The sequence below is a fragment of the Choristoneura fumiferana genome, chromosome Z (assembly GCF_025370935.1).
Source record: "Choristoneura fumiferana chromosome Z, NRCan_CFum_1, whole genome shotgun sequence".
Classification (NCBI taxonomy): domain Eukaryota; kingdom Metazoa; phylum Arthropoda; class Insecta; order Lepidoptera; family Tortricidae; genus Choristoneura; species Choristoneura fumiferana.
Window position 1 is genome coordinate 41956697 of NC_133472.1, and position 14955 is coordinate 41971651.

Sequence of the window (14955 nt, forward strand, 5' to 3'; positions counted from 1 at the left end):
CTGCCAATTTCATAGAGTTGATATGGTGAAAAATGAGTTAGCAGGTGATGCGAGAAGTGGTCACATACCGCCTCATATCAAAGTTAACTGCCATAAGTCTGGGGCCGTGATATCTTCGTTTTTACTAAATTATTTTTAACGTGTATTTACTTAACATGCGATCTTTATTCAACAGTTTCAGTTTCATTCAGTATTATTCCCGTAATAACAAACAATGATGTTGAAGTGACTGTAGGGCTACTACGAAACTCGAAAATCGAAGTTCGTATCATACCGTCCCTCTCGCTCTCGTATTAAATAGTATAAGTGTCAGAGGGACCGCACGACACGAACTTCGAGTTTCGAGTTCCGTAGTAGCCCTGCTGTTTTCAAAAGGCTGACAATCTATGCTGACAATGCAAATATACATGTTCTGGTGGCCAGCGTCAGAACTAATTACCACTACACTTACACCATTGTGACTATAACAAGAGTGAGCGAGATACACTACAAAACAGCGCCATGCTCGGCCGCATGTTATATTTGGTTACTTTCTTCTTCGGATGTGGGTTCATACCACAGATTAAAGACATTTCTTGTTTTTTTTCTATGGTTCATTCAATGACTCATTCTTTTATTTTTTTCTCACGCTGGGTTGCCATTTTTACGTCATAGTCTAGGTTTAATAAATGTTTAACTAATACCTCGCTAGTCCATGTTTATTAATACGAATTTTAAAACTGACTTAATACTTATTTAGTCAACGAGTAACTAGTCCAAGTGTAAGGTCGGATTAAATTCGAATTAGATGTTTTTATTAATAAGGCTGTAAAGGTTTTAATTGTATATACTTGAATTATATTAGCATTACAAAAAAGATTTTCATGTGGCTTTTTTTATAAAAATAGCCGCACATTATTTTTACTGATAAAAACTTTAGAAAAATAAATCACAGCAAATATGTCATAATGGTAATTTTTTTTTTGTTTTCATAAGTAATACTATTTTTCCAAAAGCTTTTTTCAATAAAAATACTAATAATGTTAATCCTACTAATATTATAAATGTGAAAGTTTGTGAGTGAGTGAGTGAGTGAGTTTGTGAGTGAGTGAGTATAAAAATAAATAATAAATAATAAAATATATTTATTTAATAGTATGCTTACAAAATCTACATAGGTAGGTACATAACAAATAATAAGTACAATCAAACTATCAAAAGGGAAAGCGACTCAGCTTATGCCTGCGCCTTGCAGAACAAAGTCCCTTGGCTAACAGACGCGTTTTGTGTTATGTTTGTTACTTCTTCACGCTGAAACGGCTGGACGGATTTAGATTAAATTTGGCAAAATGTTAGTAAAGTTAGTACATTTTATTTGATGTCACAGATAGCTCCAACTTGGTGCCTTTTTTAAGGTCTCTACCCCGTAATAGGAACATGTCAGGAACGGAATGTCGATGGTTGGTTAGGAAAGATGCTAGTGTAGGGTTGCCATAAGGGTGGGGACTCAGACGGGGTCATTTTACGAAAAAGTAGTAAGGTAGAAAAAAAGGACAACTTTTGACACACTCATTTAATGGTAGCAATCCGCCATTCAGGTTCTCTGTTTGTAGGCGCTTTTCGCTACAAAGCGGAAAATGCACGTTATCAGCTATGTTGTAGCCTAGCTAGTTAGCCGTGTTTATTATAGGTATATTATTATTTACCAAGTCCAGCCCCCTACTAAATAACTATGATTCTTAAACCGGGACAATTTGCTTATCGGCCGGGACACCATGCTTCAAAACGGGACATGTCCCGGCGTACCGGGACGTATGGAGACCCCATGCTAGTGGATGTCTCATACTTTTCAAAACAAAGAATATATTTTTGCCTGACACACGTTCCTATTGTGCTCATGGTATGTTACAATATACTAGGTCGACCTTTATTGTTCATTTTTGGTGCATTAATGACATCTCTATACTTCGTTTTTTTTAGGGTTCCGTAGCCAAAATGGCAAAAACGGAAGCCTTATAGTTTCGCCATGTCTGTCTGTCTATCCATCCGCGGCTTTTCTCAAGGACTATCAATGCTAGAATGCTGTAATTTTGCATGAATATATATGTAAACTATGCTGACAAAATGCTATAATATAATATTAAAAAAAAAAAATTTAACTTTACCTCCCATAGACGTAAAGGGGGGGTGATTTTTTTTTCTCATCCAACCTTGTAGTGTGAGGAATCGTTGGATAGGTGATTTAAAACCATTAGGGGGTTGCTAAAACAATTTTTGGATTCAGTGATTTGTTTGCAAAATATTCAACTTTAAAATGCTTATTTTCATTAAAATCAGTCCCCCTCTAAAATCTAAACTGGTGGGTGGAAAAATTTGAAAAAATTCAGGATGGTAGTAAGTATATCAAACTTACAAGGAAAACTATAACCGTTATGTTTACTTATTAGTAGAACAGAATAGAATTATTAGTAGTTTAAGAGTAAATAGCAGCCTAATGTATAAAATATACCTAAATTTGGAATATTCCATACAAAATACGAAATCCTTTGAAAATTTTACTTAATTTTTTCGTAATGGCTACGGAACCCTATTTCGGGCGTGTCCGACAACCTCTTGGCCGGTATTTTTATTTAGCATTAGAAAAAAAGTAAGTGATCTTGACATGCTTTTTCATTGAAAAAACACTTGAAAAATAACTCATAGCAAATATGTAATTAGAAAGGAGAATAAGATCATTTAGATGCTTTTGGTATCATAAGTAATAGTAACTGTTTTTTTTAACGTTTTTTTAATAAAAAGACTAATCAATATTGTTTACCCTTTTTCTCAAGTTAAAAAAAAAATGAAGTATACTTGTTTTAATATTTAATATCATTGGACTTACCTTCAGAACGGCGGAACAATCCCTCCTGCCGCTCTCTAAACATCAGCACGCCTTCTCTATCGAAGAACTGCGAGGTTTGAGAGGCCAGGGCCACCAGCTCTTGCTTATTGTACCTCATGATGCTTCAGGAACCACCCGAGAGTTCATAGCATAACCCTATCGCATACTTATATTATGTTACAATGAGTAAAGAGTTTACGAAACCCAAGGGGAGCCGTCAACGCCCAAGTGCATTTTATAAAATTTTACGTATTAACACTATTAAAAATTTATTATGATAGTTATTATAAACGAAACTGAGTGAGTTGAAGAAGAATTTGACAATCAGCACTAGTTAATATTGTTTTAATCGACTTAACACTGTAGTTCTGGCATCAAAATGTTTTCGCAGTGCATGTTATTGTTTGAAATTATCTTTGAAATATTTTGTTTGTGACACAGAGTCCTGCATAATTTAATGCCAAAATTGGATAACACACGAAAAGACGCATTACAGATTGCGGCTGAGAATTGCGGTAAAAAAAGACACCAAAATATTGAAATATTTTCCGGATGAAAATTTTCTGTTCTGTTTCTGATCTGACGTTTAGTTTTGTAACTTTTTTTCTTCGATCCCGATCCGAAAGGAGCCCACAATAACTCAAACAGCCTCGATAAAAAAGCTGTTTTTTTTTTAATTGAATTTATAAACCTAACAATACCAATAACTAAAAAAATCACAAAATTATATTTTACTGATCTTACTATTAAAATATTTTTCGATAGAACGTTTCTGTTCCCACAACTCAAATTATGAATTCATAGAACTAAAGAAAGTGTGCGGCCGACCTCAGAGATTTTTTTTTCAATACCTCTCGGTTATTTTATGTTTTATCAATACTATTATATATTCTGTGGTTTTATGCAATAAGTCGCCTTGTTCGCTGCGTTCTAAATACTTTCTAAACGCATATCCGCCCCGGCAGGGCTACTCCGAAACTCTAAACTCGAAGTTCGTGTCGTGCGGTCCCTCTGACACTTACACTATTTAATAGGAGAGCGAGAGAGACGGTACGATACAAAACTTCGAGTTTTGAGTTAGCCAGCCAAGAAGCAGCCAAGCCACTGATTATGATATTTGTTTTTTTTTTATTGTTTGATTAAATCATTAAAAAAAAGATTTTGATCTAGCTCTTAGCTTGTACACCCTGGTAGGCAGTAATGTTTTTTTCAAATAAATCTCTTGCTAAGAAATGATATTTTTGTATTTTTCGCTTGGTTCTGGTGGTTCTATACTCTCCACTTAATTCTCCACTTAATTTATCCTCACGTTATGATAATGTGAAACGGTCGTTACGAATTAATTTTATTTCAGCAGGGCTACTATGAAATGCGAAGTTCGTGTTGTGCGGTCTCTTTGACACTTATACCATTTAATTCGAGAGCGAGAGGGACGGTACAATACGAACTTCGAGTTACGAGTTTCGTATTAGCCCTGCAGGGCTAACAAATTGACAGTTGGATAAAAATTTCACATGAATGGGAGCTTTACAGTAGTCACGTGACCAGAGTACCATCGGCAATCTGTCTTTTTTACTCCACGCCCCTGGCGGCAGTCCATGCCTTCAGTAGAGAAATATTTTACTTGGATAATTATATAGCAAACTCAAAAATGGATACAAGAAAGTTAATCGAAATTTTGCGCGCCACCATCGACCCCAACCAGAGGCAGCAGGCAGAGGAACAGCTATCCCAGGTACAATTTAATTGCATCCATCATGTCACCCATGTGGTTGAGAATTTTACAAACCGACCAAATACCATAGCGCCCCGTATTTGATGAAATCGCTTTGTACTAGGGTCTCTCCTAATTTGGCCGTCTTGAGACATGCCGCGCTGGTATGGTTTCCTCGGGCATGTTTTCACATTTTTCGCGAATTAATTGTTTTTAACGCGTGACTACGGTCGGTATCGGCTGAATTCAGTATGAGCTAGTAGACTAAATTGTTTTTTTTTTATTGAGCGTCTGATCTTGTTTCTTGCCCAACCTGTAACCTGCCAGGACTATGCTTTTTACTGGTTTTATTGCATTCATACTTGTGCTAAAAATAGATGCTATATTCCTTGTTGATTATTTAGATTGGTTCACAATGCCCCATTGTTATATCTATTAGCATAGATTGCAGTGCTATACTCAATTATATTATATCAATAGACATATATTACTCAAATCTTTGTTAGATCTTGTATCTTGAGGACTACTTATTGGTTATGATCTAATGATTTAACTAACAGCAAGTTAGTAAAAGAGAAAACAAAAAATGCTTCTTTAAATTCTTTAATATTTTTTTATAGAAACAGTACATTTTTAACTAGTTTCTGTGTAGTTTTTAAATGTTAAATTTTACATTTATGTAGACAATACTGAATGTATTTTTTTTACTACCTACCAAACATAAAAATATTTAGGAGTTTATTTATGACATTTTCATGCTTTGGATGCTAAGTAGCAAGCCAAGTTAAAGGAGATGTCAATGTGTCAGTGTTGCAATTATTCAGTGATGTTATTATCAACAAATGTTTTATTTACTGTAAATAATGGGAGGCTTTTGCCCAGCAGTGGGACGCTATACAGGCTACTTAAAAAAAAAAATGAAATTATTAACACTAAGGACGAGATCAAAATTTTTTGATGTCAGGAAAACGTCACAAAATCTTGTGAGGAAATGCAATGTAATCTTGTGACTACATCAAAACTTTCTATTGGACCCAACAAGAAAGATTATATGACTTTTTGTCACCTTTACCACAAGGTTTTGTATATTAAACACAATATTAATTAATTTTTAGGATTGAAATAACATCAGGAAATATTTATTTCTTTAGTAGTGGACAAATGAAAATGAACAACTTTTTACTCGACTACGGCAAAGCCAAAGGAAGAGTAATGATTGAGAAATAGCCTAATGAACAATTTTTAGAAGTGTGCTGCAGTCCTGGATTTGTCAATAGGCCGTATAGGCCGCGGCCTAGGGGCGGCAGATTTCAAAGAGAAAATTATTTTAGAAAGTTACATAGTGCGGCGGATATAAAGTGGCCTACACTCATAAAAAACATAAATTCGCCACTGGTGTGCTGTTACAAGTCTATTAGGGTTGTGGGCTTGCCCATCGTACCCACAATGGTGGATTAGCCCTTCTAACAAATGTGACTATGTCTACCTCAGGAGCTTCAAAAAACATAAAAATATAAAACCCCTTGACCTTAATGTGCTTGTCATGAAACCCGTGGTTGGTAAATGAGTCATTGCCCATACTAATTTTCATGTCATGAAGCCCAAGGCCGGTTGCATGAGTTTGTTACTGCATGGCGTGCTGTTGCTCCGTGCGCGCGCTGCACACGCACGCCATGCACATGCTGCGGATTGCCAAGAGCGCAGTCAGCGGTATCGGCAATTTTTGATAAAATATTAGTTTTTCTTTTACAAATATACAATTTTACTCGCAAATGTGATGAAAAACATTGTATGTCGCACGGGCGGTACTAGAATTACGCACATCGACTCATTAAAGCCCTCAGTCTTCGACTTCGGGCTTCTAATAGACTCTCGTTCGTAATTTCTTATTTACCGCCCTTAAGACACAATGTACTATTGTTCATTCAAAGTCATCTAATCTATGGTGTGCCATCATGCAGCCTGGTAACATTAATCTTGTCCATGGCAAATTAGGGCCCATACTGCTACTTAGATTATTCAATATTATGTCTGAGTAATCTGGTATAACAAAGTGAAAAAAGTAGGTTAACAGCAGAGATATAATCTATATATATTTTATAAATAAAAATGAATCGTAAAATGTGTTGCTAAGCGCAAAACTCGGGAACGGCTGGACCGATTTCTTATTGCTAATTCTTTTTTTCAAAGTCAAAGTCAAAGTACTTTATTTGTTAAACATAGGTATAACTGTATACAACAGGTATACTGTACTGTTTTGTTGCGTTTTTTATATCAAGAGAAAGTTTTTATGAAACAAAAATTACAATGGGGGAGAAGCCGCGGGCAACAGCTAGCTCATAATAAAAATACTGTATTACAAATAAAGATTTACTTCAATTAGCATTAGAAACTGCAGCTGGCTTACTAGTTACTATCTACAACATTGCATTTTTTTTTTTTAATAGAGTCATCATCATATTTAAACGTCAGTTAACACTAATCAATGTATGGTGAAACAGCCCCTTACAATCGTTATCGAAAAGAAATGAACGAGTTGTCACTTGTTACACTCTTGTTAGCGGCTGTCAGTGAGTTGCATTGCAAATATGACATGCACGAGCCCGGGCGAGGCAACCAATCAAAATCCCAAGGAAAGCTCGTCCGACCACGGTAAACCGCGCGCCAATATTAGATTATTAGATTTACTGAACAGATTAATGATTGTGCACTAGGTTCTAGGTTTTTACATCACTGAATGTCTATGGTCGGGTAAATGGCGTCTTTGTTTACACTTTTCATAAATTGGATTGATATAAACCAGTGATTCCCAAAGTGGTCCAGGTGGACCCCCAGGGGTAATGGAAATGGGGGTCCATAAGATGTTAATGGGGATCCACGAAAATTTATCTGCTTTTGATAGTAAAGAGCCAAAATGTAAGCATAGTTTTTATAAGGGCCTACCTACATTGTTTTAAGTACCTAACTAAGCAGATAATATTTTAATAGGGCAAGCGACTGGACAGAACTCAGAAGCGACACAATTTTTATTTTTTGGCGACTTTAAGAATGTGGTAGAAATGTAGCAGCAGGGGGTCCACCGAAACCAGTAAAATTTTGAAAGTGGTCCACGAGAAAAATAAGTTTGGGAACTACTGATATAAACCATACATAAACTTTGTTAGTAACTTTGTTTTTTGTTTTATGTAAGTTTGATCTTACATGATACATAAACAAAATTAAACAAATAAGTTAAGCTAGACTTTAAAAGTAAGTTAATACATCCCACTAATATTATAAATGCAAAAGTTTGTAAGTCTGTTTGTTTGTTGGTTACTGCATCACGTCTAAACCATTGAACCGATTTAGATGAGATTTGGTTACAGTATTTGACTATTTTTTATTTATTTTTACAATCGAACGGAAAATCAATTTTTAAGCTTCTATTCTTAAAACAGAGTTAATAACCCTTCTTTCGGGCAGTCGGGTAAAAAGGATTAAAATTCACAATTAGACAGAGAAAGATAAACACGCAAGTAGCGCCATACTGATACTGCATAGAATAGAGCAAAGCGTTTTTAGAATGAAATAGATATATCGATTTTTCAAAAAATCTCTTTATCTGATTTTTTTTTTTGCTAAACATTGGCTGCATAATTGCATATCTATAGTTTCATAATAATTTATAGGATATGGAAAATTCAGGAGTTGTCAAATACCGTACTGGCGTGCGCGACTCACATTACGCGCATTAATTAATGGTCGGCTCACTGCGCCGGGCGCAGCGCTACACTTAACTCTCATCAAAAATCTTTGACCGCAAAACAATCTCATAACATCCTTAATTCCAGATCCACAAAATCATCGGCTTCGCGCCTTCCCTTCTCCAAGTTGTGATGATGAACGAAGTAACCATACCAGTCCGGCAAGCTGGAGTTGTTTACCTCAAAAACCTCATCACCTCCGGCTGGCAGGAGAAGGATCCTGAAGAAGGGGAGCCGTTGCCTTTCACCATACACGAGCAGGACCAAGCCATGGTCAGAGACAGCATCGTAGACGCCATCACCCAGGCCCCTGACATAATCAGAATTCAGCTCTGCGTCTGTTTGAAGACCATTATCAAACATGACTTCCCTACCCGCTGGACGCAGATTGTTGATAAAATACATATTTATCTTCAAAACCCGGAGCCTAATCACTGGATGGGTGCTCTATTATGCCTCTACCAGCTGATAAAGAACTACGAGTACCAGTTGGCTGAGAAGAGGGTGCCTCTCATTGAAGCTATGAATTTGCTCCTGCCAATGCTGTATAACCTTATCGTGAACCTCCAGTCGGACCAGTCCGTGGAGTCGGTTCTCATACAGAAGCAGATCCTGAAGTGTTTCTATGGTCTTATCAAGGTAAGTCACTGTTACGGTTCTTTAGCCAAAATTGCAACCATCACCATGTCTGTATATTCTATATGTCCCTGAGCTGGGACTCTTAGCAGCTGGTCTCAGTAGCAACTGGTCTAAGTAGCAAGTGGTCTAAAACTCTTTGACCGCGCGGATCTCCTATTCTGCGTGGTTGAGTCGTTTCGCGCTTTGACGCAAGTTTCAAGTTTCCGACACGAACAGGTTGAACCAGTTGCTGTTTAGACTAAATAGTTGCTTCTCAGACCACTTTGTACTTAGAAAGAACAGATGCTATACTTAACGTTTTTTTTTATGGATGATTTTTGTAAAAAAAAAAGAAGTCATAATTTTTTCTCTATATCTTTTTTTAGTTTCTTGTAATTTATCTTTACGATTTAACCCAAGACATCCCGAGTGTCAAAGTGAAAATAATAACAGCCTTATTCATAAAAAATCCTTAATTGAGGTTTGATCGGTCTGTTACTTAGCAGACTGATTAAGCTTGTTAGACGTTGTCAAGAAGTATGATTCATAAACGCTTGCTAGCAGTCTGCTAGTTGTTGAGCCGCTGATAGACTGATTAGACGCGTTATGTTGGCCACCTTGACAAATCAAAGACAAAAAATGGCCTAATCGATAATTAAAAAAAAAAAGTTGACAGCAGTGACAGCAAATTAGCAGGAAAAAAAAATAAAAAGCGAGAAGTTTGTTTTCCCGCCATTTCCGATCCGCATGTTTATGTTGTGCAAAAGCCATAATTATGTTAATCATCCTAATATTTTTTTCATATTTATTGTTAATTTATTGTTGCTAATTTAGAGGATTTTTAAATACAAATTCCTGAAAATATTTTTTCCTGGTTTTTTTTTATCTTTGCGTAACTTCACCCTTCACTAAAATATCTTCGGTATGGTTTTTTGCTCTTGTCAAAGTCAGCTGTTCAAACTTGTGGCGGCCATTTTGTGACTTAGCAGGGAGATAAAGGAGGGTCTACGGTCCGCTAACTTTAGCAGAGCCTTGATCGACTGATTAGCGCTAACAGACGTTTATGAATCATGTTTTTAGCATCGGGCCTTCAAGGAGCCTTCAAGGAGGCTCTAACTTTTATGAATAAGGCTGTAAGTCTTTAAGCTAAGCTAATTTGTTAAAATGACATAATACTCATTTATCATAAAACAACTTATGGCATAAGTTCACATGAAATAATGCTATTTTGTATAATGAACGGAATGCATCTACTTCCTAACAAAAGTGATAGTCTGATAGATCAGGAGCCATACCATAATATCATTTTACATAGGTAATTAGGTCCTGTGTAAGACTTTATGACCATAAGACTATTTGTTTATTTATTATGCAATTATTATTTTTATATTCTCAGAAAATATGCATTTGAAACGTATGCAGATAGCAATTATGCATTTCGTTTATGTATGAAGTGATATTAGTTGAATAGTTCGCACCTTTAAAATTAAACTGAAACATTTCCAAAATAAACTTTAAATAAAACACAATATGGTTAAATTTTTAAATGAGAACATTTCGAATTATTTCAGTTTAATTTTAAAGGTTGTTATGCAAATCATACACACTCGCTCTTTGAATCATAAATTTCGACGAAAAACTTAAGAGGTGTTCAGAAAAACAACACAATCATCTACTGAAACGTTATTTATTTTCTAACTTGTAGGTACTGTGTGTATGTTTTTTAATCGTGCTTGGATGTCCCGGCGTCCAAGGACGCGTCCGATCGATCGCCGTCTAATTCATGGCTGATTGTTTGAGAACAGGCACCGTGGGTGGTAGAAGGTTGTGGAATCTTTAGCGGGCTTTTTAGGGTTCCGTGGGCAACTAGGATCCCTTATAGTTTCGCCACGTCTGTCCGTCTGTCTGTCCGCGGGTAAGCTCAGTCCGTTAGTACTAGAAAGCTGTAATTTGACATGAAGATACATAACAGTCAAGCCGACAAAGTGATACAATAAAAAAAATAAAAATAAACTTCCCATAGACGTAAAGAGGGGGTGATTTTTTTTCTCGAGTAACGCTATATTGTTTCGTTGGATAGGTCTTTTAAAACCATTGGGGGGTTGCTAAGACAATTTTTCTATTCAGTGATCTGTTTGCGAAATATTCAACTTTAAAGTGCAAATTTTCATTGAACTCGAGCGTCCCCCCCTCCCTTCTTCCCCTCTAAAATCTAAACTGTTGGGTGGAAAAATTTGAAAAAAAGAATGGTAGTAAATATATCAAATTTACAAGGAAAATTATAGCGGCTAAGATTGCTTGAGAATTATTAGTAGTTTAAGAGTAAACTAAACTTGGAAGATTCAGGTACTTACACAATACGAAATCCTTAGAAAAATATTATTTGATTTTTTCGTAATGGCTACGGAACCCTACCCTGGGCGTGTACGACACGCTCTTTGCCCGTTTTTTAATTTTTAGAGGGTAGCAAACGAACGTAGGTGTCATCTGAGAAAAATAGGCCAAATTCAGGTGGGATTTCGCATATTTAGAGTTCCGTTCCAAATGCAGAATATAAAGCGAACCTGAATACCTATTATTTATTTTTAGGTGGGCCGTAGAACGGCAGTTCTGTGCTGCATTTGACCGCAAGAATAATTTGGTTGTAAATATTGGGGAATTTAAACAATGTAAAGGGTGTCCCAAAAAAGGACGCAAGATTTGAAATTGATGAAAAACACTTTTTTTTTTCGTTATAATATATTTGTATATAAAATCTTGAAATACATAAAATAGGGTTTTTTGTGGAATAATACGTCAGGCAAATGTCCTCCTAGGCTTTGCTGGCACATATGCACTCTTTTGTAAAAAAAATCTATGACCATTTTGCATAGATGCGGCTGAATTTTTCTAATGCAGCGTCGAATTTCCTCTTTTAAAGTATTGCCATTTGAACGGCTTGTTTTTGGACGACCAGTGGAATGAACATCATGAATTGATTGACTCTCCCTGAATTTTGCAACCACTTTGCGCACAGTTGATGAAGTCTAGTCAATATTCCGACTCTGACCATATTTTGCATGGAATTTTGGAACCGTAACACGCCAAACTTCTTTTGAAATATTGTTCAATAATAAAAACGCGTTGATTTTTCGTAAAACCCGCCATTTTTAAAAACCATAAACATTCAGCTGTCAAATAGTTATTTTTATGAGGTTGCCAGCACTAAAATACAAAAATGGCGGCAAATTTAAATCTTGCGTCCTTTTTTGGGACACCCGATATTTGTAAGTAAAATAAACAAAAAATAATAATCAAATTCCACCTTCCATCGCAATCGGAGCGAAGTCAGTACAGGGTTCATTAACCAATGGAAACGCTTCATTTACCTTGCGTCGCTCCACTCAGCTGTTTCCACCAGAGATGTGCTGTGTAAATGAAGCATTAATTGGGTAATGAAAAACACATTTCTCACAACACATCCACGTACATTATTGATGGTAACTTAGCTTAATCATGGCTGAAATGCTTGCCCAGAATCAACCTCGCCTCTTGTCCGCAGTACATTTTGCCGTTGGATCTGATCACCAAGGAGGTATTCACCAAATGGATGGAGGTACTCCGGGCTGTCATGGAGCAGCCAATACCGGAGCAGACGCTGCAGGTGGACGAGGACGAGCGAATGGAGCTGCCCTGGTGGAAGTGCAAGAAGTGGGCTGTGCACACGCTGTATAGGCTTTTTGAGAGGTTAGAATCATAAGAGTCAGTTATTTGTTGTATCAAAACTGTATAGTTTCAGTAGTTCGGTTGGTTGTGATTAATTTATACTAGGTTTTTTTTTTGTGTATTTTATCAGCTGATCACAGTAGTGGCTGTTTAGATCATTTTCCCAAAATCGGCATTTACCTGTAGCGTAATTAATTTCCATTCCCGTTTTTCCTCCAAATGCTTTTTTTCTCACTATGGTTTTTTACTGAACTTAATTTTCGCAATCGTGTTTTTTCCCCAATTTTTATCGACACTGAAACAGTGTCAATGGAGCTCTGCTTACTTCTGTGGTCTTTTTGGTTCTTCGGGCCGATGCAAACTTACCCTAAATCTACCTATGTTTCTGTGTCAATTAAAATTGACAAGCTTCAGTAAACAAAAACATATTAAAAAAACCATTTACAGGGTGTCCACTTTCTGGAAAGTCAGGGAGAGTCAGGGGAAAGTCAGGGAAGCTCAATGTGGTCAGGGAAATTCAAGGTATTTTGCTAGAAATCGGAAAAGTCAGGGAAAAACTCGTGATTTAGCTCTATATTTTTGACTCCAGTTGTTCCAGTTCTGGGCGACGTATTAAAGAGTGGCACCATAGAAACAGTCAACGTAAAAGTGAGCAAGTTTGGCGTGCATTGAATTCCCATCATCGGTTTAGCTTAGTATATCGAGCAGTAAAAAAATCATATAAGTGTCCTATAACCTGCTTTGAAATGTACATGATTGGTCAGGGAAATTTAGGAATGTGGTCGAGGAAAGTCAGGGAAGACTCAGGGTTTTTTTTTAAGATTTGCAGTGGACACCTTGATTTAGGAAAAAGAATAGAAAGTTTGCTACTAAGAAATGACGTTTCCGGTAAATTGATCTAACCGACCCAATCTGTACCTAATTTAATCCAGATACGGCAGCCCAGTGAACACTCGTAAAGAGTATGTGCAGTTCGCGGAGTGGTACCTGACCACTTTCACCGGGGGCATCCTGGAGGTGCTGCTCCGGGTCCTGGATCAGTACAGGAACAAGGTGTACGTCTCGCCGCGCGTGCTACAGCAGACCATCAGCTATATCGACCAGTGGTGAGTTAATGACAGATACGGCAGCTATGAACACTCGCTAATACGTGCAGCGGAGTGGCACTTGGCCATCTTCACGGGGGCATCCTGGAGGTGCTGCTCCGGGTCATGGATCAGTACAGGAACTATCCTATATGTCCTTCCACGAGACTCAAACTATCTGTATATCGAATTTCGTCACGTGAGGTATCCCATCTTAGGCCTCTAGGTTGGCAACGCGTCTGCAATACCCCTGGTGTTGCAGATTTTTATGGGCGGTGGTGATCTCTTACCATCAGGAGACCCATTTGCTCGTTTGCCATCCAGTCAAATAAAAAAAAAATAAAAAAATCGGTTCAGCGGTTTGCGCGTGATGAAGTAACAAACAACCAGACTTACAAACTTTCGCATTTATAACATTAGTGGGATGGAATTGTGCCGTCCGGGGCGGGCCGCCCCCCTCGCCCCCACTACGCTACGCCACTATACATTATTTTTTTTAGCATCAGAAATGTTTCATCAGTTTGTTAGCGATCATGACATGTCTTTAAATTGAATAACACTTTAGAAAAATAAGTCACAGCATATATGAAACAAATAGCTAGGACATATGATCATTTACATTCTTAAAGACCAAGGGTACTTGGACGTGATGAAAACAATGTTGTTTGTTCCAGCGTGAGCCACGCGCACTCTTGGAAGCTTCTCAAGCCGCACATGTTCGCTATAATACAGGACGTCCTCTTCCCTCTGATGTCGTACTCCGAGACAGACGAGGAACTCTGGAACAATGATCCTCACGAATACATTCGAATAAAGTTCGGTGAGTACTCGTACCATCCTCATCATCTCAGCCGTAGGACGTCCACTGTTGGACATAGGCCTCCCCTATACACCTCTTGCTTCGGTTGGAAACGGCCACCAACGTGACCGCGGCTTTAACCAAGTCATCCGCCCATGAGCGTCCTATCGTTGGTGGCTCGTGGGTGGCTTGCCGATCCGCGGTCTCCATTCGAGATCGGCCCCAACGACCATCTGTTCTCCATGCTCATCGACATTTATGTACCGTGTGTGTGCCGTAAGGTAGCATCAGCCAAATAAGTGGTCTATCGATATTTAAACAAGATCCTATTAAATGAATATGTCGCTAATGTCGAACTTTCAAGTTGACGGACACGTCTATTGGCATTATTAACAGCTTTAAGGTGGTAGACCACATATTTGGCTGAT

At 37.5% G+C, this 14955-nt stretch overlaps 2 protein-coding genes across 2 annotated transcripts in view; one reads left to right on the plus strand and one right to left on the minus strand.

The window, feature by feature from the left end:
- LOC141437171 (inositol polyphosphate-4-phosphatase type I A) overlaps positions 1-3435 on the minus strand; it is a 94621-nt gene extending 91186 nt beyond the window's left edge. The window contains exon 1 of the mRNA XM_074100435.1: positions 2864-3435. Coding sequence (XP_073956536.1) covers positions 2864-2981 — 118 coding nt within the window. The 5' untranslated portion in view covers positions 2982-3435. The remainder of the gene's footprint in view (positions 1-2863) is intronic.
- Positions 3436-4396: 961 nt separating this feature from the next.
- msk (importin-7 msk) overlaps positions 4397-14955 on the plus strand; it is a 40005-nt gene continuing 29446 nt past the window's right edge. The window contains exons 1-5 of the mRNA XM_074100441.1: positions 4397-4598; positions 8408-8959; positions 12480-12664; positions 13576-13749; positions 14403-14548. Coding sequence (XP_073956542.1) covers positions 4515-4598; positions 8408-8959; positions 12480-12664; positions 13576-13749; positions 14403-14548 — 1141 coding nt within the window. The 5' untranslated portion in view covers positions 4397-4514. The remainder of the gene's footprint in view (positions 4599-8407; positions 8960-12479; positions 12665-13575; positions 13750-14402; positions 14549-14955) is intronic.